We start from the raw sequence: 22,762 nt of genomic DNA on the forward strand, positions 1-22,762 counted from the left end.
CTTCCAAATTTCAGGTGATTAACTCTCTCTTCAGATTTCAATGCAGTGTTTCAAGGGTTCTCTTCCGAGTTTTCTGCCTGTGTTTTCTGCGTGGGAAGAAAATTCAGAAGATAATCTTTGAAACACCACATTGAAAGTTGTAGGAGGAGTTAATTGTCCAGAATTCAGAAGGAAACCCCAAGAGGTATGGGGCCAAAAGCGGAAAAATAATCCGTGCAAAAAAGGCTGAGATGTGGTCCCCCATGCTATATTCCTTACAAATCCTGATGATCCTCCAACCATTTCAATGCAGGGAAGGGGAGCAGACAGAGAAGCAGGAAATACCCCCATATATGGAACAAAGTTTAAAATCTTAGGATCCAGAGTACAGTACTGTAGATGCACTGGCACATAGACTTGTGTAAAAGATACTGTGCCATTGGTCATATTGTTTTCAGTCCTTTCCAAATAATCCCTTACATGGAGCTTGCCTTTCTCACTATTGCTTGCAGTATAACCCCAAGATCTCTCTTCTGGATAACCTTAGTATATCTGTGAAGCTAGGATTTTTAATTACTTTATTTAAGGTATTCATACCCCCATGTGTCTACAAATGGATTACAGCATATTAGAATTGCAATAACTGATTAAAATCTTAAAACACCAACCCCCAAAATCAACACTGTTCATAAAAATAAGGAGTCTCTCACACATCAGACTGACAAAATCCATTAAATATTTACAGAGCTTCAACAAGGGTTAAAAACAGATGTGGTACTTACAAATACAATACAGGGGATCTAAAACACATGGGAAAATAAAATGTATCTGCCTGGCACTTAAAAGAATGTAAACTTGACACTAGGTGATCTTCTGTCATAAGGAAGGAGTTCTGCAATACAGGTGCTATTCCTGAGAGGGTCCTATTTTTTTATGCACACGTGAAGTTGCCATATACTGAGTCAGACCATGGGCCTGTGAAGGTCAGTACTGTCTAGTCTGACCTGCATTGGTTCTCTAGCATCACAGGTCTTTCACATCACTATACCTGATCTTTTTAACTGGAGATGTCAAGGACTCAACTGGTCATTCTGCATGCAAACCAAATGCTGTACCACTGAGGTATGGCCTTTCTCCGCACATCCCCTCTAGCTTCAGTATGTTAGGGGCACACATAGCAGTGCCTTCAAATATTATTTCATTGGACCAAGACGTTAAGAAGTGATACCCTAGCACCAGAACTACTGAAATATGGTGCCCCATTCTCCACCATCTGGAACCAATCAGCCAGCCAGGGAAAATACAGCAACTTAATCCTCCTAGCCAGGTTCAAAAGGTTCTACTTACCTTTGCCTCTTCTAGAATTACCCTCCTTAATCCATAAATGGGAAAACAGGTTTCGTGCTAGAGGAGTTTTCCCAGTGAGGGTTTTTGTGAACTTAATTATCAAGCCTTTGATTGTTAAGTGTGTTGACTCGGTAAACCCTATTTTTGAACCTTTAGTTGAGGAACGGATGGAAACAGACGTTGTACAAAAGGACTTAATAACTTTGGATGATACAATTCCAACTATAGGAAGCCTGCCAACCAAATTGCAATCACCTGTGGCTCCAGAGAAGGAAAATAAATTTATGGATCTTATGACTCAAGCTCCTAGTAGGTTTCTAGCAAATTCCTTGGAGGAAGGACTTTTGAGTTCATTCGGAAATTTACTCCAAAGTAAATAACAAGATTTAATTGAAAGATTGGTATTTTTAACACAGAAGCTGAAGGACAAATGGAAGCGGAAACACTCCTGCAGGATGATCCAGGCATTTTGGACAGTACTTCTTGCTTGGGGAATTTATCAACTGTTAATGAACAAAAAAAGCAATTGGGGGCTATTAACGATATCTCAGGGGTCTCTGGTTCACATTCTCACATTGTGAGTTTGGTTACGAAGAGAGGGGTGATAGAGAAGGAACAAGGGATTAATAAGGGGTGTGGTTGTGTTTATTATGATCCTGAGGGTGTGCTGGATATGATCAATTCAGATTCCTGACACCTAAGGTTCTTGTCATGGAACATAGGGCATGTGGAATAAACAATCTGACCCTGAATTTATAAGATTTTTTAGTAACTCAGAGATATTACTACTCCAAGAGACCTGGGCATTGGAGTCAGCCCCTCCTACGTTGGATGGTTTCGTTATATTTAATTCCCCCGCGATTAAGGTTTATAGTAAGGGAAGAGGCTCTGCAGGACTCTCTATTGCTATTAAGAGGGACCTCCATTTGAAGGCTGAGGTGTTATCTCATGATTGTGTTAATTTTGCCCTGGTCTTGCTGTTGAAAGGCCCTCCCTTGGGATCTCTGCTGTGCATTAATGTTTCCTTCCAAAGGAAATGGTAGGGAGAATAATAATGATCAAAACCACTGAAACATGGTGCCTACATCCCCACTTCTATCAACTGATCCAGACAGATAGCTTCATTAAATTTAGCAAATGCTGCAGATTTGTCCACGAGAATTAATGAGGGTGCATACCCCTTGTTTCCTCCCAACAAAGAGTGTCATCCAGTTCAATCATGGCAGTTGCTGTTCCATCGCCAGCAACTGAAATGGGTCCCAGATAATTTCCTCTAAGGACACATGCGGTTGGATGGCTACTACTGACTCAAAGCATTTGACCCAAAAAGAAGATATTTGCCACTGGGCAATCTTTGGGGTCCAAGGAGGGCTTCATAAGGAGGAACCTTGGTACTCTCTTTTTCAAGGCAGATGGAATTACTTCCTCCCTCAATGATACATTTACCTCTCCTAAGATCTATCTGTACAATTCTCTCTGGCTCACTCTGGGACCAAGATGATAAAGGGCCAAGCATCAATGAGGTACGATGCTCCTCCCCAAGCAACATGTCCCATGCTATACCAAATAAAATTCATCATAACTTGGTAAGACTGTGCTCTGATGGCGTTGCCAGCTATGCCATGCTTGTTTAGTCCTCCAGGGCAACTAGTTAGCCGCTGTGTAAAACACAGTATGCTAGACTAGATAGATCAATAAGTAGTGTGATCCAACAGGCTCTGCTTATGGTTTTATGACTTTCTGAGATTGATATACTATAATAATGGCATCCAAATTGTCACAGATATGAGCAATTCTATCTATAATATACTAACAAAGTCACGGAGGCTCATCAGGGGCTTTTCTAATATGTCCTCTCACTGCTTGAAATACTTTGCCTAGATGCTGCAGACATGTTCTAACAGAGAAATATTGCAACTCTGCCACCATCGTTGTCATTGAATAGGTAGGCACAATGATGTGCTCTAACCAGTGTGTGATCAGCAGGAGGTGGTGGCAGCTACAAGCATTGCCAGCTTCAAGAGGGGACTGGACAAATATATGGAGCAGAGGTCCATCAGTGGCTATTAGCCACAGGAGATAAATGGTATTCTCTTTGTGGGGAGGTGGTGCTCTGTTGTCTTGGTGCTGGAAGGAAGGCAGTGGGAGGGCTTCTGGTGTCCTGGCCTCACTGACAGTCCTTTAGATGGCACTGGATTTCTAGCCACTGTGTGTGACAGAATGTTGGACTGGATGGGCCACTGGCCTGATCCAACATGGCTTTGCTTATGTTCTTATGTTCTTATCAGACTTTCTGCAGGTTTTCCTTCATTTGCACTCTAAATGTTTACTGACCCTTTTCAATACCCTGAGTTCATCTGCAGACTGCAGAGCTACCTGAGCTTGGCAGGAAAGTGGTGGATGATTGGGAGCAATTTGTATCAGTTGCTTTGGTTACTTCCATATTCCACAAATCTACTAGGACATGGACAGGAGCCCCAACTCTGCTAGCTAAACAGTCCCCAAGGCATGTCAGGAATTCACTCAGATCTATCTGCTTCCTTGGCAGACCATACTAATAGGTCCCCTCCCCATACCTTTGCAGAGATTTTGGAACTGTAAGTGTAAACCTTACCAGGCAATGACAAAGGACAGCTCACATGAAGTAGAGAGCAAGGAAAAGTAGCAAAAATCAGCTTTTGAACCAGAGCCAGGTACAAGTGACAGTAATGAGGAGGTTGTAGGCAGGGCCAGATTGAGGGAGGGCAGCCTGCCCCCAGTGTCCCCAGCTACCAGAAGCATGCCAGAGCTGGCGGTGGCAGCGCAGGTGGCTGAGCGCAGGGTTGGGAGGCCCTCCGCCTGCCCCGCCAATGGGGCAGCTGGCTTGCTGCGCGTGCAGGACAGGGATGCACGGCAAGCCAGCTGCCCCATCAGTGGGGCAGGCAAACCGCGCAGAGCGCCTCCCAGCCCTGTGCTCAGTTGCCCCTGCAGCAAGCCAGCTGCCCCAGCACACGCCCGTGCTGCCGCCGCTGCCAGCTCCGCGGTGCGCTAGGGTGCTCAGCTTGCTGCATGGGCGGCATGCCTGCCCCTGCGTGATGACGTCATGAAAGTGACGTCATCATGCAGCGCTGGGAGCATGCGCTGGGTGCCAGCAACCCTAGATCTGGCCCTGTTTGTAGGAGAGCAGATCTCACCCTGCAGCAAAAACATCAGCTCTTGTTCCAATGAGTGTGTATGCAGCCTATACTGAAATAAGACCAGCCCCAATACAAATCCAGGGAGGCAAAGTGCTTATTCCACTTGATTGTGAAAATTGTATTTTCTCTCAATCATGTTCTATAACCTGTTAATGATCCATAAGAGGACCTGTACTCTTGTTCTCTGAGTGTTAGGTTAAAGAGGGATTTTATCAAAAGGTTTTTAGAAATCTAGGTATATATCTGTCAGACTACCCCAATCTATATTTGATACTCACAAAAGTTCTGGAAGTTTGGGGAGGCAAGACTGTAGAAACTGCTCACTGTTGTCAAAGAAAAGCTTGTTCTTCTGTGCATTTAATAATTCTAGATTTGACAGTGCTTTTTACCAAATTATGTATGATAGAAATTAGGTTGATGGATCTGTAATTTTTTGCCTCCTCACTCCAGCTTGTTGTTTTTGATCCGTCTGGTTAAATGAAAAACACTCCTGTCTTTTATAATTGGCATGCATGTATCTTTGTAAAATCTTAATTACAGAAGATCATTTTAATTTATAATTTAATTAAAAGTACATTTGAATACCATTACTATTCAAGTTCAGATTATGTTGGAGGAAAAAAATATTGTGTTTAATTGCTTCTCTTTCATTAGGTATCACAGACAATTGGTGCTACCTCTTTTTCTTTGCCTCATGATTGGAATAACAGGCCCATGCATTTACACTCGCCATTTTCTATAGGACAAAACTGCATCCCCCTTCATGGTAAGTGTTATTCCTTTTAACAATAAAATGCATGACTCTCATATCACTAATGAAAGCAGCATAGTCGGACCAGCCCCAGTAAAGAGGGAGGCTTCCGCATATCAGGCGGAACCTGAAGATATTCCTTCTGTAAAAAAAAACCCATACAGAATGGGCGCTCATTTTGGTTCCTGATAGGCAGAGTGGAAGCAAGTGACTTGATGTTTGTTTCTATTCTGCTTAATCAAAATTGCTTATAATGTGCTTATAGGGAACTCGAGTGATTCAAATCCAAAATGTTTATTGCGGTACATAACCAGCACAATAACAGCCTAAATGAATCTACGAAGTACATAAAAGAACAGTGTCAGTATCAAAGAAAGCTTGAAATGAACCAAAGACATAGGCTGTAAAAATCTTTGGTTTCATTCTGTGATGAATCAACTCAGTTGGATTTACTGGTGTAAATATAAAAATATAAAAACAATATAAAATTTAAAGTTAAAAATTTAAAAGTCAAGCTCAGAGAAACAAATAAAACCTGAAGGACGCTAGTATCATGTGTCCAATGCCCTCTGTAATTGAGCCTTGCATGTTCTAAGTGCTATAGCAAGGAATCTAGCGCAACCACATGTGAAGTCTGGAGTTGCATCAGATAATAGCTTCTTAGTTATTTCCAAAACTGAGCAGGTAGGAAACATCCTAATTTTCTCATGTGCTTCCTGGTAGAAACTGCAGTGAAGCAGTGTGTGTTCACTGTCCGTCTTCTGTGCAGCCCCACATGGGACTGCTCCTGCGCAGGCCTGCCGACTGGATTTTTCTTTTCTAGCCAACGTCCCCTAGGGGGCGCCCGTACGCACCAATGCGCCTGCGCGGCTTTTCCCGCCCAAGCGACATTGGGCGACGTCGCCCCCTTCCCCTCAGTTTCTTCTTTGCCGCCGACCGGTGAAGATCTAGCTGTCCGCTGTGAGAAGAAACGCCATTTTGTGAGAGAGATCGTTCGTTTTTTGTGAGAGAGATCGTTTTCTCTGTCAAGTATGTCTGAGAAGTCGCTGTTTAAGCGCTGTTCGACCTGTTCGACAAAAATGACGAGAACGGATGGCCATTCCGTTTGCCTCGAGTGCTTGAGTGAAGGACACGTCGTCGAGAGATGTGAGCATTGTCAGCGGTTCACGCCTAAGGCCAGGGCTGAGAGGACGAATAGGTTGAATGCCGTGCTTTGGAGGAGGGCTATGCGGGTGTCAGGAGCCCCAGATACCCCTGGGGGGCCACTGCCAGTTAGTGGGACGGCCGAAACCCCTTCGGTGGTCGGACAATCTGTTCGTAGCTCCACTTCCACCTCTCGCTCCCGCTCGCCAGATCGGCTCCGACAAGCTCCGACTCCGACCTCGGATCCGAAAGACGCTTCGGGCTCCACTTCGGTTCACAAACATCAAACCCCGAAGTTGGATCCGACTCTGAAGCGACGACACCGTTCCAAGTCTCCGACGAGGTCGGAACCGCCCTCCACTCCGGCTCCGAAGGTACAGAGGACTTCATCGGATCCGAACATTCTGGCCGGATTGGCTCCTAAGTCGTTGGAACCGACAACGGAATCGACACCGTCAGCTCCAAAGCCTACGGAATCGACTCGCCTTAGCCTGGGTCCGAAGACTAGTGCCAGGTCGGAACCCAAGGCTTCGGATCCGTTGCCTACTTTGGTATCGCCGGATCCGGTGGACCGGAGTTGGAGCGCCGACCAGGGCTTAGCCTCCAAAGGCGAGAAGAAGGCTAAAAAGAAGTCGAAGCACAGACAGTCGACTTCCGTCCAAACTGATGAGGTGCTCTGGGAGAAGCCCACGACTCCTTCACTGCACCTGTCGTCTCCGTCGTACCATTCCTCTGCTGATGATGGTGACCTGCCCGACGCTTCACCTCGTGTGGCCCATAAGTGGTCTGCTGGTGACTACTCTGGTAGAGAGAATCTACCTTATTGCTTGCCTAGGAGTGGATATGAAAGGGAAGGTTCCCTTTATGCAAGGTCTCACAGATCCTATTCTCTGTCCTTTGGCAGAGAGTGTTGGGGTGACACTCGGAGTGAGTTCTCCCACTATGGCTCTCCTGGGCATGTTTCGCCCTACCAGCAGCCTGAGCCTTACCAAGGTCCAAGCCCTAGCCCTCCGTCTGACCCGTCACCTGATGACATCATTATTGGGACTGGTCGTATTTCACCTTCGGAGGACTACCAGCTCTATACTGAGCAGATGATCCGAATGGCCCGTTCTTTGAATATTGAGATTTCGGCTGTAGATCCGAAACCAAAGGATAAGATTCTACAGTAGGTCCAGTCTGGGAATCCTCAAACCATTGCATTCCCGTTCACTGAAGGTTTGGTGGAAATCATTACCACAATCTGTGACAAACAGGCTTCCGTTTACCCAACATCTCGTAAACTAGAAGCTCTGTATAAGACAAGAGATGACGTCTGTACATATCTCTTTGCACAGCCACCGCCTTCTTCCCTCATTACTGAGGAGATGCAGACCCGTCAGCGCCAAGGGTCCTATGCTGTACCCGTCGACAAAGAGAGCAGAAAGCTGGATTCGTTGGGCAAGAAATTATACTCGTCTGCTGCCCTGACACTCAAAATTTCTAACTATTCGGCAATCATGGGTGCCTATCAAATTTTCCTATGGAATCGCATGGCAGTCTTCATGGAAAAGCTTCCGGCAGACCAGAAAGTGTTGGCAAAAGTAGTGCTTGATGAGGCCCTACGACTGTCACGACAACAAATAAATGCTGGCCGCAACACGGTTGACACATCTGCAAGAGAATTAGCATCTTCGATCGTGCTCCGCAGACATGCGTGGCTCCGCATGACTGCATTACCTGTCGAGACACGAAACAAAGTGGAAAATCTACCCTTTGAGGGTCAATCTCTGTTTTCATCGAAAACGGATGAATACCTGTCACAAAAACGTAAAGATCGACTAACAGCCCGTTCCTACGGTATTCTCCCAGCCAGGCCATTCACCGAGAATCGATTCCATTATCGTTCCTCGCAGGGCTATCGTGGTCGACAGCAGAGATATCAACCGTATCCACGTTATGGGTCCTACAGGCAATTCCAGCCCCCTGCGAGCTCTTTTCAGCGCCGGAGGCCTAGCTACTGCCCACGTCGCGGTCAACAAGCCCACGATGCCAAAGAGTCAGCAACTCAACCTAAACAGTTCTGACTAGAATTTGAACAATCTGTCGTGTTTGGAAACAGATTGGCTCAGTTTGCCTCAGCATGGGCAGAGATTACCACTGATAGTTGGGTTCTTAACATTGTTACAGTTGGTTATAAAATTCAGTTTGATGTTTACCCAGTGTTGTCTCTTCCTGACCACTCAGTACAATCCTCTTCTGATAAGTTGCAGGCTGAGGTTGTAACACTGCTGCAGAAGGGGGCCGTACAGGAGGTACTCCCTCATGACCCCCTCTTGGGTTTTTACTCTAGGATGTTCCTTGTAGACAAGAAGGATGGAGGTGTACGACCCATTTTAGACCTGAGAGAAATGAATAAATTCGTTCTCGTTAAGCGGTTCAGAATGCTTACCTTAAATACAGTCCTCCAGTTAATGCCTTAGGACATGTGGTTCGCCGTCCTGGATCTCAGGGACGCATACTTCCATATTGCCATCCATCCTAATCATAAGAAATACCTTAGGTTCCTTTGTAACAATAAGGCCTACCATTATCAGGTACTCCCTTTTGGACTGTCAACAGCCCCCCGAGTTTTTTCTAAATGTATGGCTGTTGTAGTGGCATATTTGAGAGAACAAGTTTGTACCATCTATCCCTATCTTGATGATTGGCTTTTGGCAGCACCCTCTGCTGATGCACTCCGGGTCCAAATTCATAAGGTGATGCTTACCTGCTCCTGGTTAGGGCTCTTGGTTAACCTCAAACAATCTAACCTTATCCCTTCCAGGAGAATACTGTTTATCGGTATGGAACTGGATGGCGATGTAAATAGAGGTTTTCTACCCAGGGAATGTGCATTAAAGATTGGCAGGATGGTGAATCTCTTTTTGAGATGTAGGTTCCAGTCGGTAACTGCTATCCAGAGACTACTGGGCCTTATGGCCTCTTCTACAGCAGTTACTCCTATGGCCCGGTTGCACATGCGACCTCTCCAACTGTGGTTCCTCTCTGTTCATGATTTTGAACACGAATCCCAGAACAAGTGGTATTCCATCCCTAGAGGGATTCTCCATGCCTTACGATGGTGGCTTGATGAGGCTAATCTCCTTGGGGGTACTGCATTTGGGGCCATCCAAACCGAGATCACAATCTCGACTGATGCCTCCACGATAGGATGGGGAGCCCAGTGTGGAACCCTTAGGGCACATGGGGTTTGGTCAGAGCAGGAAAGGGAAGATCACATTAACCTGCTAGAACTGAGAGCGGTCCGTTATGCCCTTATCGTGTTCGCAGACACGCTGCAGCAGAAAGCTGTTCAGGTACTCAAGGACAATTGCACCACGATGTTCTACCTGAACAAGCAAGGGGGCACTACCTCCAAGGCCCTCTGCGACGAGGCCGTTTGGATTTGGGAATGGGCCATGGACAGAGGCGTGTTCATTCATGCGGTCCATATTCCTGGCACCACAAATGTCATCGCGGACAAACTGAGTCGTATGCGGTCCGACAGTTACGAATGGACCATAGCAGACAACTACCTGAACGCCATCTTTTTGGACTGGGGGTTCCCAGACATAGACCTCTTTGCATCAGAGGACAACAAGAAGGCCCCACGTTTTTGCTCCAGGGGAGGTCTAGGTCACCACTCCCTTGGGGATGCGTTCCAGATACGCTGGACAGGGCACCTGTTTTATGCCTTCCCTCCGTTCCCGCTGTTGTCTCGAATCATCAGCAAAGTTCAGAGGGATGGGCCTCACATAATTCTAGTTGCGCCCTTTTGGCCCAGACAAGCTTGGTTCCAACATGTCATGCAGCTTTCACAAGGGTCATATTATCGGTTCACTCTGAACCCGGACCTTCTGTCCGACAAAGGGGTTTGGTATCACGACCTACCCAAACTGAACCTCACTGCTTGGCACATTCTGGGTCGGAAGGGATGTCTGACAGAGTAGCGGAGATTTTACTGAATGCACGTAGGGACACTACTCGCAGGTCATACTCTGCTAAATGGAAGCGTTTTGAGACCTGGGCTAATGACAAAGGAGTGAATGTTTGGGATTGCCATCTGTCATCTGTGTTTGAGTTCCTTCTGTCTCTAAAGGACAGAGGACTTTCTAATTCCTCTGTTAAAGTTTATTTGGCGGCCATTTCAGCCTTCCACCCTACGATAGATGGGAAAACAGTTTTCTCCCACAGCCTGTCGAAATCTTTTTTAAAGGGGTTGTATAACATGTTTCCACAAGTCAAGGAAATTGTTCCTCAATGGTCATTGCAAGTGGTGTTAGCGGGGCTTATGAAGTCACCCTTTGAGCCCCTGGCTACTTGTGAATTAAAATGGCTGTCCTTTAAGGTGGTTTTCTTGATCGCTATTACCTCTGCCCATAGAGTTAGCGAATTGGCGGCCCTAAGGTGGGATCCTCCCTTTTTGAAGGTCCATCAAAATAAAGTGGTTCTGAGACCTGACCTTCGTTTTAGACCCAAAGTCTCCACTCAATTTCATACCTCACAAGACATTGTCCTGCCTATCTTTTTTCCTGACCCTTCTAATAACTCTGAAAGGGCCTTGCATTCCTTGGATGTGAGAAGGGCTATTTTATTTTACCTTCAAGGTACCTCACAGTTTAGATGTGCCAAACAACTATTCGTGTGCTATTATGGGCCCAGGAAGGGAAAAGCTGCTACAGCTCAATCAATTTCTCGCTGGGTTACTCAAACTGTTAGGGCTTGCTACTCGCATGCTAAGTTACCTTGCCCTTTGGAAGTAAAAGCTCATTCCACTAGGGCACAAGCTTCCTCTGCGGCCTTCCTTAGGGGAGTGCCCTTGCAAGATATCTGCAGGGCTGCAACGTGGTCGTCTTCCGACACGTTTGCTAAACATTATGCTCTAGATGTGTGGGAAAGTAAAGAGGCTGCTGTTGGTCAGGCAGTACTTTAGTCTCTTTTTCAATGAGAACACATGCCCGCCTCCTGGGTAAGTGGCTTGTGAGTCTCCCATGTGGGGCTGCACAGAAGATGGACAGTGAAAACAGAGTTGCGCTTACCGTAACTACTGTTCATTGACGTCTTCTGTGAAGACACACAAACCCTCCCTCCTACCCCGCTGTGTTCTTCCAGATAATGTGAAGGCATTCGGCGGCAAAGGAGAAACTGAGGGGAAGGGGGCGACGTCGCCCAATGTCGCTTGGGCGGGAAAAGCCGCGCAGGCGCATTGGTGCGTACGGGCGCCCCCTAGTGGACGTTGGCTAGAAAAGAAAAATCCGGTCGGCAGGCCTGCGCAGGCGCAGTCCCATGTGTGTCTGCACAGAAGACGTCAATGAACAGTAGTTACGGTAAGCACAACTCTGTTTTCTATAGACTTGACCAAGCCTGTTCCGCAGGGACAGACCCTCTCTGCCATTGCAATCTTTTTGTAACATCCCTCGACAACTGCAGAGAGGAAAACATTACATCTGGCCATAGAGAAGGCCCTGCAGTAGGATGGAATCTCCAATGAGGACAGGTAGGCTGCTGCAGTGACAACATAGAGCAATTTCATTGGAGCCAAAAAATGTGGGACTCTGTTGATATCTCCCTGCCCTTCAGTGTCGTAGACCCTTTGCTTGATTATGGCCCTGGCTTGCTCCAGGGACATTATTTGGAGGGACTTAGGGGAAAAACCTAACAAGTTTAACTTCTGATGGACTGCCTTGAGTGAGGAATATTAATGATGTGATATCAAAAGGAAAATGACTTAGCTTAAGCCATAAATTTAGGGAGGCCAAATTAACCTTGGCCTCAATTCTTTATCAGGCCAGATTCCAAACATAAGCTAGCATTGGAAACAGAGCTGGGGAATAGACATGGGCATGAAATGGAAAAACCCCAAATGAGAGTTTTGTGTTTTATCACAATCCACGAATCGCAAATCGCAAAATTTCATGAAATTGACATTTGCTGAAACAATTCGGTAGTTTTGTGATTCATCAGAACCCGGGGCATTTCAATGGCCCCCTTCATACCCGGAGATGCCAAACTCGCAAGGAGACTTCAGCAGGTTCTCCTCTACCCGCCCTCCCAGTTTGCAATACGTTGATCAGGAAGGTCAATGGGAAGGGAAGTGCTGTGCCAGAGTGCATGACTGAAATGAGGACTGAGAGTTGCTGGATCAGAGGAGGACGAAGGACTGGCCATGGTGTGGAGCTGGTTTGGGAAGATGGAGTGAGGGGTGGATGGCAGACAGGAACAGTCCCAAGAGTTTGGGATGTGGAGGACGAGCTGGATGTTTCTCCAAAACCCCACCATTCATGCTGAGATGCGCCCTAAAGGGCACCCACCAGGGATGGTGTGTGGGTTCTCTCAGTGGCCGTCCCTCCTCATGGAACCAGGAGGTGATCAGCCTTCCTTGTGCTCCCCTGTGGCCAATGGGCTTGGCGGTGAGGTGGCCCACACCCCTTTTTGCCCTCAGGGGCTGCCCCCAAATACAGCGTGTGGGTTCTTTTGGTGGTTGCCCCTCCTCGTGGACCCGGGAGGTGATCAGCCTCCCTTGTGCCCCCCTGGGGCTGTCCACACCCCCTTGTGCTCTCAGGGGCAGCCCCAAAATATGGTGTGTGAGTTCTCTTGGTGGTTGCCCCTCCTAGCAGCCCGGAGAAGTGGTCAGCGGAGCCAACGGCCTCCCTTCTGACCCCCTGTGGGGAACAGGCTCGTGGACAGGGTGGCCTGCACCTCCCTTGTGCCCTCAGGGGTGCCCACCAGAGACAGCGTGTGGGTTCTGTCGGTGGCCACCCCTCATCGCAGACATAGCGTGCTTGCTGAATATGGCAGCACTGACGGATGCCTCCCCCTCTTGGGGGGGAGGAGATCCAGAGGAGTTAGCTGTGTTAGTCTGTATTTGCCGTACGTGGCAGCAAGGGACGGACGGATAGACGGATGCCTCCCTCTCTTGTGGGGAGGTTACTCTAAGACCCACTCTTATGGGGGGCCTTCTCCCCCACCTATGGGCTCGGGGGTGGCCCACAACACCCCCTTGGGCCCTAAGGGGCACACACCACATCTCGCATGTGGGTTTTATAAGTCCCACTTTTGGGGGCAGCCACTGACGAAACCCACCAGCCAGATATGGCAGCACTGAATGGACAGAGGTTGGGGGACGGTACTCTGATGGGACGGACTCTTGCCCACTGCCTGTCCGCAGAATCCACCTTACGGACATGGCAGCACCTATGGATACTGTCCCACATTGGTTGGGGGAGAAGCATCGAGGATGGAAAGATGCCCAGCCCTCATTCTGAGGAGGACTGGTGGTGGCTGATGAGAACCCACCTGCCAGATGTAGTGGCACTCCCCTTGGGGGGAGGAAATTCTAAAAATGCCTGGGGGGGCGGTCTCCCCTCACCCCGGGACATGCATGGGTGGATGGGATGGATGGATGCCTCCTCCTTGGGCAGAGGAAATTCTAAATGCCTGGGGGAGTCTCCCCTCACCCTGGGATGTGCATGGGTGGGTGGGATGGACAGATGGACGCCTCCCCCTTTGGGGGAGGATGAGGACACCACCCATCTCCTCTACTCCCTGGGACAGGTCATCCCCTTGATCCACTGGCTGGACGGATGTCTACCTACCCCTCTTTGGGCTATGGCAGTACCTGCCACAGCACACGATTGAGACATCATGACCCCCCCCCCACAGAGAGGACGTGGCCTCTATTACAGACCTGCGCACTGCAAACCCTTGGGCGAGGAGCCCACTTAGCTTTGCCCCAGATCCAGGCAGTGGACCCGAGAACGGGAGAGGCCAAAACCACTACACAGACACCTTGCTGTAGATGGAACAGATGGATGTGCATGGGAGGGTTGGAGATGGATGAACGCCTCCCCCTTGGGTGGAGGAAATGCTAAACATGCCCACGGGGGTTGTCTCCCCTCACCCCGGGACATGCATGGATGGGTGGGATGGACTGACGGATGTCTCCCCCTTGCAGGGGGGGGGGAGGAAATTCTAAATGCTGGGGGTGTCTCCCCTCACCCCGGGATGTGCATGGGTGGGTGGGACGGGAGGAAATTTGAAATGCCCGGGGGGATCTCCCCTCACCCCGGGACTTGCATGGGTGGGTGGGACAGATGGATGGACGTTTCCCCCTTGGGGGGAGGAAATTCTACATGCCCAGGGTGGGCAATCTCCCTCACCCCGGTCACCTGCACATCTTTCTAGACGGCACAGGTTCTCAAAATAAGGACTCTGCACGGAGACCACAGGGCAGCAGAGGCGAATTTTGCTGTTCCCCCCTGCAAAGGACCAACAGGGACCTACAAAATCCATCTGTTGGATGTGGTGGCACCGGCAGAACCCCTGCCCCCATGCTTGGAGGGGAAGAAACAGTCGCCTGGACAGAGCGGTGCATGCAATACCTGCCCTAGCAGCACGGATGGACGCCTCCCCCTTGGGGGGAGGAAATTCTACATGCCTGGGGTAGGCTCTTCCTCACCCTGGGACAGCAGAGTCACACAACGGAATCATGCTCACTGGTCACACCTTTCCAGGTGGCACTGGTTCGCAAAATAAGGCCTCTGGTCTGCATGGAGACCACAGGGCAGCACAGCTGAACTATGCCCTTCTCCCCTGCTAGGGACCAACTGGGACCCACAGAACCCAGCTGCCGGACATGGTGGCACCAGCAGAACCCCTGCCCCATATTGAGGAGGGGAGGAGACAGTCCACTGCATGGAGACAGCAGGCCAGCACAGCTGAGCTATGCCTGTCCCTCATGCTCAGGAGTTGTGTGGCTGCCAGCACCGACAGAACCCATCCTCTGGATATAGCGGTACTGACAGATGCCCTCCACACCCTCTCAAGAGGGACCAGTGTTCAAAATAAGACTCCGCTTTCTACCAGTAAAACCCACTAGTTGGAGTTGGCAGCATTGACAGATTCCTCCTGCTCTTTGGTTTGCAGCAGTACCTACAGCAACACATAATTGAAACAGCTCCCCCGTGAGATTTGACAGTGCTACAGACCGACTGACATGGCCTTCCCCCTCAAGGATGTGAGAGTGGCCCAGACAGAGCCTGATGGTGGACCACTTTACTTTTGGCACAGGGGGGACATAACCCACAGACCTGTTACTATTAAGGACAGGTGCTCCAAGAAAGAATATCAGTCCTGTGAGCCCTTGGGGGAGGATCCCTATAAGCTTGGCCCCAGAGCCAAGCAGTGACCTCGAGACTGGCACCCAAAAAGCACACAGACACCTTGCTGTTTGATACAGGTGCTCAAAGAAAGAGTAAGGAGGAACAAGAACAAAAGGTTTTCCCGCGTGAGCCTCCAGGGGAGGTGCCCACATTCAGCTTTGCCCCAGAGCCAGATTGTGGCCCCGAGACAGGTGCCAAACAGCACAGAGACACAAAAACAAAAGGTTGTCCTGTGTGAGCCTCCAGGAGAAATGCCCACAAAATGCTCACATTCAGCTTTGCCCCAGAGCCAGGCTGTGGCCCCGAGACTGGTGCCAAAACAGCATACGGACAGGTGCTCAAAGCAAGAGAAAGGAGGAACAAAAGCAAAACGTTGTCCTGCATGAGCCTCCAGGGGAGGTGCCCACTGTGCTTTGACCCTGAGCCCCCCAACAAATCAGCAGTAGCACTTAGACACCTTCCCATGCAGGAAGATGGCAGAAAACAAGAGTGAAGGATTAAATAAAACAAAGAGTGAGTGACTGAGTCCTCACAACAGGAGCGCAGGAGGAAGTTTTCCCTGGAGCCTGGCGGTAGGAGGGCAGACACACATTGATCTGGGGTGGCTCAGGGCCCAGACAAGTCCAGGTCCAGGGAGGGGTACCCAAGCAGGGGGAGGTTGACCTTAATAAAGGACAACATTTCCACCAGGTCCGGGTGCAGACATGCGCAGCAGAAACGGAGGTCTCCCAGGTGGGAGAATACTTACTCACTCTGGATACTTGTGGGAGGGCAGGAGGGGATGTTAGTGGCCATGATGGAGAGGTCTGGCCGGATGGCAGATTTTCATGCCCCATACTTCAGGGGGTTGATGTGTGTGTGTGTGGGGGGGGACTTGGTGAGCTTGGTACTCTCGCACCATGGCCCCCACCGAGTCCTCCGCCCTGACAGATGCACCAACCCTGCTGGCGTCCACCACACAGCCCACTGAATATGACCAGAGGTTCCTATTGGGAGGGCTGTCATGGCTGGGGACGGCCGGATCATTTACAGCCTCCTGCTCCTCCACCACCACCACCCCGCCACACCCTCAACCCTCTGTCCCGCTTCCTGTGCCCGATACCTGTGCACTGCTCTGCGCAGAACCTTCTTCCAGTCCTGCAGCTGGCCGTCCCACATGGCGATGCTGCCCTTTATCCAGGGGTCACATATGCTGGCCAGTCTGTACAGCTGCTCCTGGCAGAGAGGATGCAAGTGGGTGGCCTGTCTGCAACCTCCTGACCAAGTCCCAGACCAGGGGGCAAGATCGTCCTCATTCTCCAGTTCATTGACCAGCACCCGGTCCAGCCTGTAGATCAGGAGGATGACCTGTCCCAGGGTGGACTGGTATGAGCATAGGAGCTCAGTGGCGTCCTTAAAGGGCTTAAGGACATGGACCATCTGGGAGAGGGCCAACCAGTCCGCATAGCTGATGCTGACCTCTTCTCTCTCCCACATAATAGCCACAGATGACATGATGTCCTGGACTGGGTTTTTTTGCTCCACCAGACGACTAACCATGTCATAGGTAGAGTTCCAGCGGGTGGGCATGTCCTGCTACAGGTAGTGCTTGGGATCGACCCCCCTGCCTCTGGAGCAGCTCATGTGAAGACTTCACACTGCACGAGAAGTGCAAAGTCAGACACTGGCAGATGTCCAACGAGAAACACAGGGACAACGTTCCATGGTCCCAGGTGGCCTTGACCTTTCTACCTAGCCCAAGAGCATCCACCAAGATCAGGTGTGGCTTATGTGCCAGGCAGACAAGGCCATCGAGGGATGCCTCTCTCAGGGCTGCCAGCATGTTGCTTCCTGCATCGGTGACCATGATGCTATGGACAAAATCACCCCCAGGCGCCTACTCCCTCAGCCCAGTCTTGATCGTGGCAGCAATGTTCTTCCCTGTGTGATCATCATCCATCCCCTGTGCCTGGAGCATGACCACTCTGTACCCCAGCTGCAAGGGTATCACCTCATCCCGGGGCCTGGATGTTTCCCTAGGGCAGCGGAGGTCCTTCATGGCAAGGTAGCCGTGATGGCAGCCACTCCACATATCTGCCGTGAAGAGCACGGTATGACCTTTGGCACGCGACAGCTCTTGAGCAGCCATGCTTCACACACTGAGGTAGAGGGCGGGAATGACTCACCAGCCAATGGTCCGTCGCGACAGCATCACGAACCAGGGAGCGAAATGACGCAGCAGCCTCCAAAAGCCCACACCATCCATGATAAACAAAGGGAGTCCTTCTAGGGCAATCGTCTCCGCCAGCATATGAGTGCCCGCCTGCTGAGCCCTCCCCCGACTCTTTTGATAGGTACTGTCCCCGAACCTGAGGGGACAACCTCCTGCAAGGTAGGCTGCCTGGACATTCCACTCCCACCCGCATCACCCTCGGGGCAAGGCTTCTTGTTTGGGGTGGACTCCTGTGACCCTCCCCCTTCATTCTGATCAGGAGCCCTCCTCTTCCGCCTGCCAGATGACTTGCTTTGCTCTGGAGGCAGCAGGCTCAGGTGGTGCCTCTGCAGATGCAAGTGGAGAGCGGTTGACAACAGGTGCTGAGGGTCACAGCCCCTACGCACCAGGGCATTGCAGGAACGGCACCACACCAGGGTTGTTGGGAAGGGGCTGGAAGTGCTGCTGCAGTGCCTGACCAAAACGGCGACCTGGAGTTGGCGAGTCAGGAGGAGGATGAAGGATTACCAGCTGCGGTGTGGCATGGGGCTTGGAAGACGGAGTGAGGGGCAGACTGCAGGCAGGAACAGTCCCAAGAGTTTGGGATTGGGGGGAGCTGGATGTCTCTCCAAAACCCCACCATTCCTCCTGAGATTCCTCCTCGTCATCTTCCTCAAAAATTTTGAGGAAATTCAGATCCAGTCCCGCCAGTGGTGAGACCTGTTCTGCCTTCTCTACAGCCTCTGCAGGGAGATCTATCACAGTTGGAGTCTCTGGTGCCCCCGAGACCTCCCCCCACCAGTATTGCTGGGCTCTGATGGGCAACCAGGACAAGCTGTGCACTTCCTTCCCCCATGACCACCCTTGCTCTTCATTCCACACCTTATAGTGCTGCACACAAAAGTAAGTTGGAAGCAAAAGAAACAAGATAACTTTGAGGAATTTCTGCCCTCAGGCGACAAAGCCACACAAAGCTGGGCCCCAGAGCAAGGCAGTGGCCCTGGGACTGGGCTTGGGGAAGAGCCCCGAAACAGCACAGAGAAAGACACCTGCCCAGGTGGCAGAGGTGCTCAAAATAAAAAAGAAGATGCACACAGTGGGTGCCCAAAAACAAGAGTGAGCTGCAACAAAGAGATGTGCTCAGCAAGAGAGACAGAGAAAGCAAGAGAGTTGGGACCTCAGAAGGAACCCACACAAAGCTGGGCTCCAGAGCAAGGCAGTGACCCTGGGACTGGGCTTGGGGGAGAGGCCCTAAACCAAAACCAAAGGAAACAAGGAAACAGCAAGAATGAGCCCTCAAAAGAGCAGAGAAAGAATTGAGAAGAGACAAAGACAAGCAAATAAAAAAGAGGAGGTCTAACCTAGGCCCCAGAGCCAGGCTAAGGCCTGAGACTTGGGAGGGGTGGGGTGGGATGAAGGAAAAAGGCACCCTCACCCAAAGACCTTCCCACAGCAAGGCAAAGAGCTTCAAATAAGAGGTTTCTTTCCATTTCTTATGAAGCCGCGGCAGCCAAAAGCACAATCCCAAATCCACACTCTCTCTCACTATTCCAATCCCAGCAACAGGTCCTCCTCCCTCTCCCTCTGTCTACTGGGGCTGAAAAACGAGGCAGAGAGAGAGGGGCCTTTTATAAAAAACGCTGACATAGAGGAGAACAGGAGGTCTGTGGTTGGCTGACAGACCTGCCTAACAGGGTTTGGAGGCATGAGATTGGCGTGCCCATGGCTACAGAAGATCCACCTCCTCGGTTTTCTAAAGGATTGACCCCCAGCTCCTGGCTGCATAGGGCAGAATGGAAGCTCTCCAGATGGCTAGGAGAGCTGCCTATCAAGGGTAAGTGGGCTATAATTGGGGTTTCCAATGGCCACAAAGGTCTGGGCCCACTGTTGCCTAGGGAATCAATGGATCAGCACCACCCTGTCTGCAATAATGAATCGTTCACGAGGCTAATGAAACAGGCCAAAAAGTCATGAATGTCATGATAATTTCATGATAACCATGGCCCCACAAAATGCTTTTTTGTGACACACGAAACGGCCCATCTCGTGACTAAATTTGCGTCATATTTCATTTTGTGCCCATGTCTACTGGGGAATTGAAATAAAGCTCTCAGAAATTTCGATTGTGTTTTCTCTAAAGGAGCAAAACACGAAGAAGATGGAACCAACCATGGTACCGTACAAAAGTTGGGGAAGCATTTTGGATTGGTATAATTTGAGGGCCACTGGTATGTATTGGCTGCCTTTAGAAAAGAAGAATCTTTAAATATGCTGGGCAGATTTTCGTCGAGTACAGGCAGCATATTCATGATGAGCTTTCCTCGCTATAGGGGACTGAAAGTGCAGGTGAGGAGAATGTTGCCTTGACTCCCTGTTACCCCAGGAAGATTTCCGTTTGTAATTTTAAAAGCTAAAGCTTAGATTTTTCAATTTCTATTCTTCACCTTTTGCATCCTGTGGGAATGTTTGCTCCCAGCACTCTTGATTTGGTTGGGGCTTGGGTTGAGCATGATTTTACTTCATCTTCACCCCAGGCATTAACAAAGCAGGAAAGGCTATTAGTATGTTTGCCCAAGGGGGAAGTAACAAAAAGCGAAGAATCACAAAAAGAGATAGCAAAAAGTTACAATAGTCGTGAAAACTTAACGAAATAAAGATTTAGAAAAATTACAAAACTACAAAATTATTTTTACTGTTATTTTATAATTCAAACTGCCATTCAATACATATTATTACACACAGTCTTCATATACAGGCCTATACATAAAGTGCTAGTGCAAAACCATGATGATACCGCCTATGAACAATTAATACTTCTAAAGTCCATCAATTTTCTTAGTTTACACTCAAAAAGTTTATAGGGTCAAATTTCAAATATAGGTCCGAATACATGCAGGTTGGATTAGACCATCTGACGGGCAGACTGGTTCATTTGGGGGTGGGGGTGGTCCCATTTCTAAGTCATTTTCAAAGATGGTTATCTCACCAACGTAATTTTCAGTATTTAAAAGCTCCCATTCAAACTCCACTAAGGCAAACGTCAGATGCTGCTCCTGGGGAAGGATGTATAGGTCTGTATATGAAGACTGTGTGTAACAATATGTATTCAAGGAGGAAGTAAGGCTACATATATATTTGTCTATTGCTCACCACCCTTCACCAAGAGCTTTGGGGGCAGATTTTTGAGAAGCCTGCTAAAGTGATTTTGGACGATCAACTTTAGTCCTCTTGTGGTAAGGAGGGTGTGGTAAAGAGTAATCAATCCCCCCCCTTTCCAATAATTCCAAACCTTCAAGCCACTATCTTGTGCTTTGCAAGACTATTGGGAAACATACCCTAAAGGGGTACCCTTAGGACTATCATGAGAGAGGAAATTAACAAGCTCCTGAAAATATAACCTCACAGGGAGGATGTAATGGAGGACTAAGGCTGAAGGAGTGATGAAGAGCTTGTTGAAAACATTTGTGCAGCATTTGCTGTGGGTCCTTATATGTTTTTACTTGTTAGCAAAGGTGATATTTTAAACATAAAATTACAGGATCTTCTTTGTGTTGCAGCTTTGAAGTGTACATTCATATGTTAGGGGTGATCTTGTGAACAAATTTTGGTTTGGAAAGAGAATTTTAAAAATATATGACTGTCACTGTTGGAAAAAGACCTATTTTTGTGTTGTCATTATAGCTATAAGTGCAGAACTGAATGAATTGATGATGGAGGCCCAGTTGCTACAGGTTTCACTACCTGAAATACAAGAGCTCTACGAGATCTTATTCACAAAACAGAATCCTATGACAAAGACTGAACAGAAGTCATCAGTAGGATCAACAAGTGAAAAGGCATGTATTTTTGGACCAGAGTTTCTCCAAGAAAGAGAGCAATTGCTCACTCATTTTAATGGTTACATAAGTAAAATTTTGTGAAAAGGTTTATTTATTATTTTTTTTACAATAAATTTATTCCATATTAACTTAAAACATAACCATACAAAACCCATTCCACATTAACTTAAAACATAACCATACAAAACCCATTCCACATTAACTTAAAACATAACCATAGAAAACCCAAAATATAACAATTCGTAAGGAGTTCCATACATCTAGAAATGCAATAGTTCTTGACAATGAATGTTAGAAGAAACAAAAGGTTTATTATAAATGTAGCTTCTCACCCACAGCATACATTCAGCTTTAGAAGCTCTCTCCCAAGGATAACCGTTTCCTCCTAATATTGCTAGCCACCAGCAAGTGATGTAAGTGGTCTGAGAAACAGGATACATCAAAAATTTGGTCTTCCTAACATTTTCCTACTCCTGACATGAATTGTATGCAACCTCTTCTTTTCCTAAATTGCTTGTTTGTAAACATTTCATTGCATCACACAAAGTCAGCCAGTAGTTATTGTGGAATCATTTCAACAAACCATGAAACCACTAACTGCAGCATCATGAGCTCAAACAATGGGAAAAACTTATACACCTGCAGCCAGCTATTATGGCAGACCCCTCACCTTTAATTACAAGTTTTGAAAATTGGCATGAATTTTTTTCATCAAATCTTATTAATATATACTTGAGCACTTTGCAAGAAAGAAAAATATCTTTCTTTTTTTAACTATATAATTCTAAAATTATACAAAGCAATATAACATATACATTCCTTTCAGAATTGACCAGAAGAGAAGTAACATGCTGAACATGTCCTTCTAATTGAAGATCTCAAACTATGTATGTGCTGGGAGCCATAACTGAGATCCCTTTGTAATGGATTTTTATTTGTGTCTTACTAAGGCTTCCGCTATCCCAGAAGAAAGATTTATCTTTCCTCTTGGATAGCTTTCAGCAATAAGTTAAGACCTACTAAACAGAACCTGCTCTTTGAACAAGTTCTTTTTATCAGTACATTATTTATAGAGATGGGCACAAAATGGGAAAAAACTGAAACGAGCGTTTCATGTTTCTTCACATTCCACGAATCATGAACTTTCACGAAAT

The 22,762-nt window shown here is 48.2% G+C and overlaps 1 protein-coding gene across 1 annotated transcript in view; it reads left to right on the forward strand.

Annotated features, from left to right (window-relative positions):
* Window positions 1-22,762, forward strand: part of KDM5B (lysine demethylase 5B) — a 111,636-nt gene that overhangs the window by 84,200 nt on the left and 4,674 nt on the right. Inside the window, exons 25-26 of the mRNA XM_054979489.1 lie at window positions 5,157-5,268; window positions 21,451-21,605. Coding sequence (XP_054835464.1) covers window positions 5,157-5,268; window positions 21,451-21,605 — 267 coding nt within the window. The remainder of the gene's footprint in view (window positions 1-5,156; window positions 5,269-21,450; window positions 21,606-22,762) is intronic.

Source organism: Eublepharis macularius, chromosome 5 (assembly GCF_028583425.1).
Source record: "Eublepharis macularius isolate TG4126 chromosome 5, MPM_Emac_v1.0, whole genome shotgun sequence".
NCBI classification, from domain to species: Eukaryota; Metazoa; Chordata; class Lepidosauria; order Squamata; family Eublepharidae; genus Eublepharis; species Eublepharis macularius.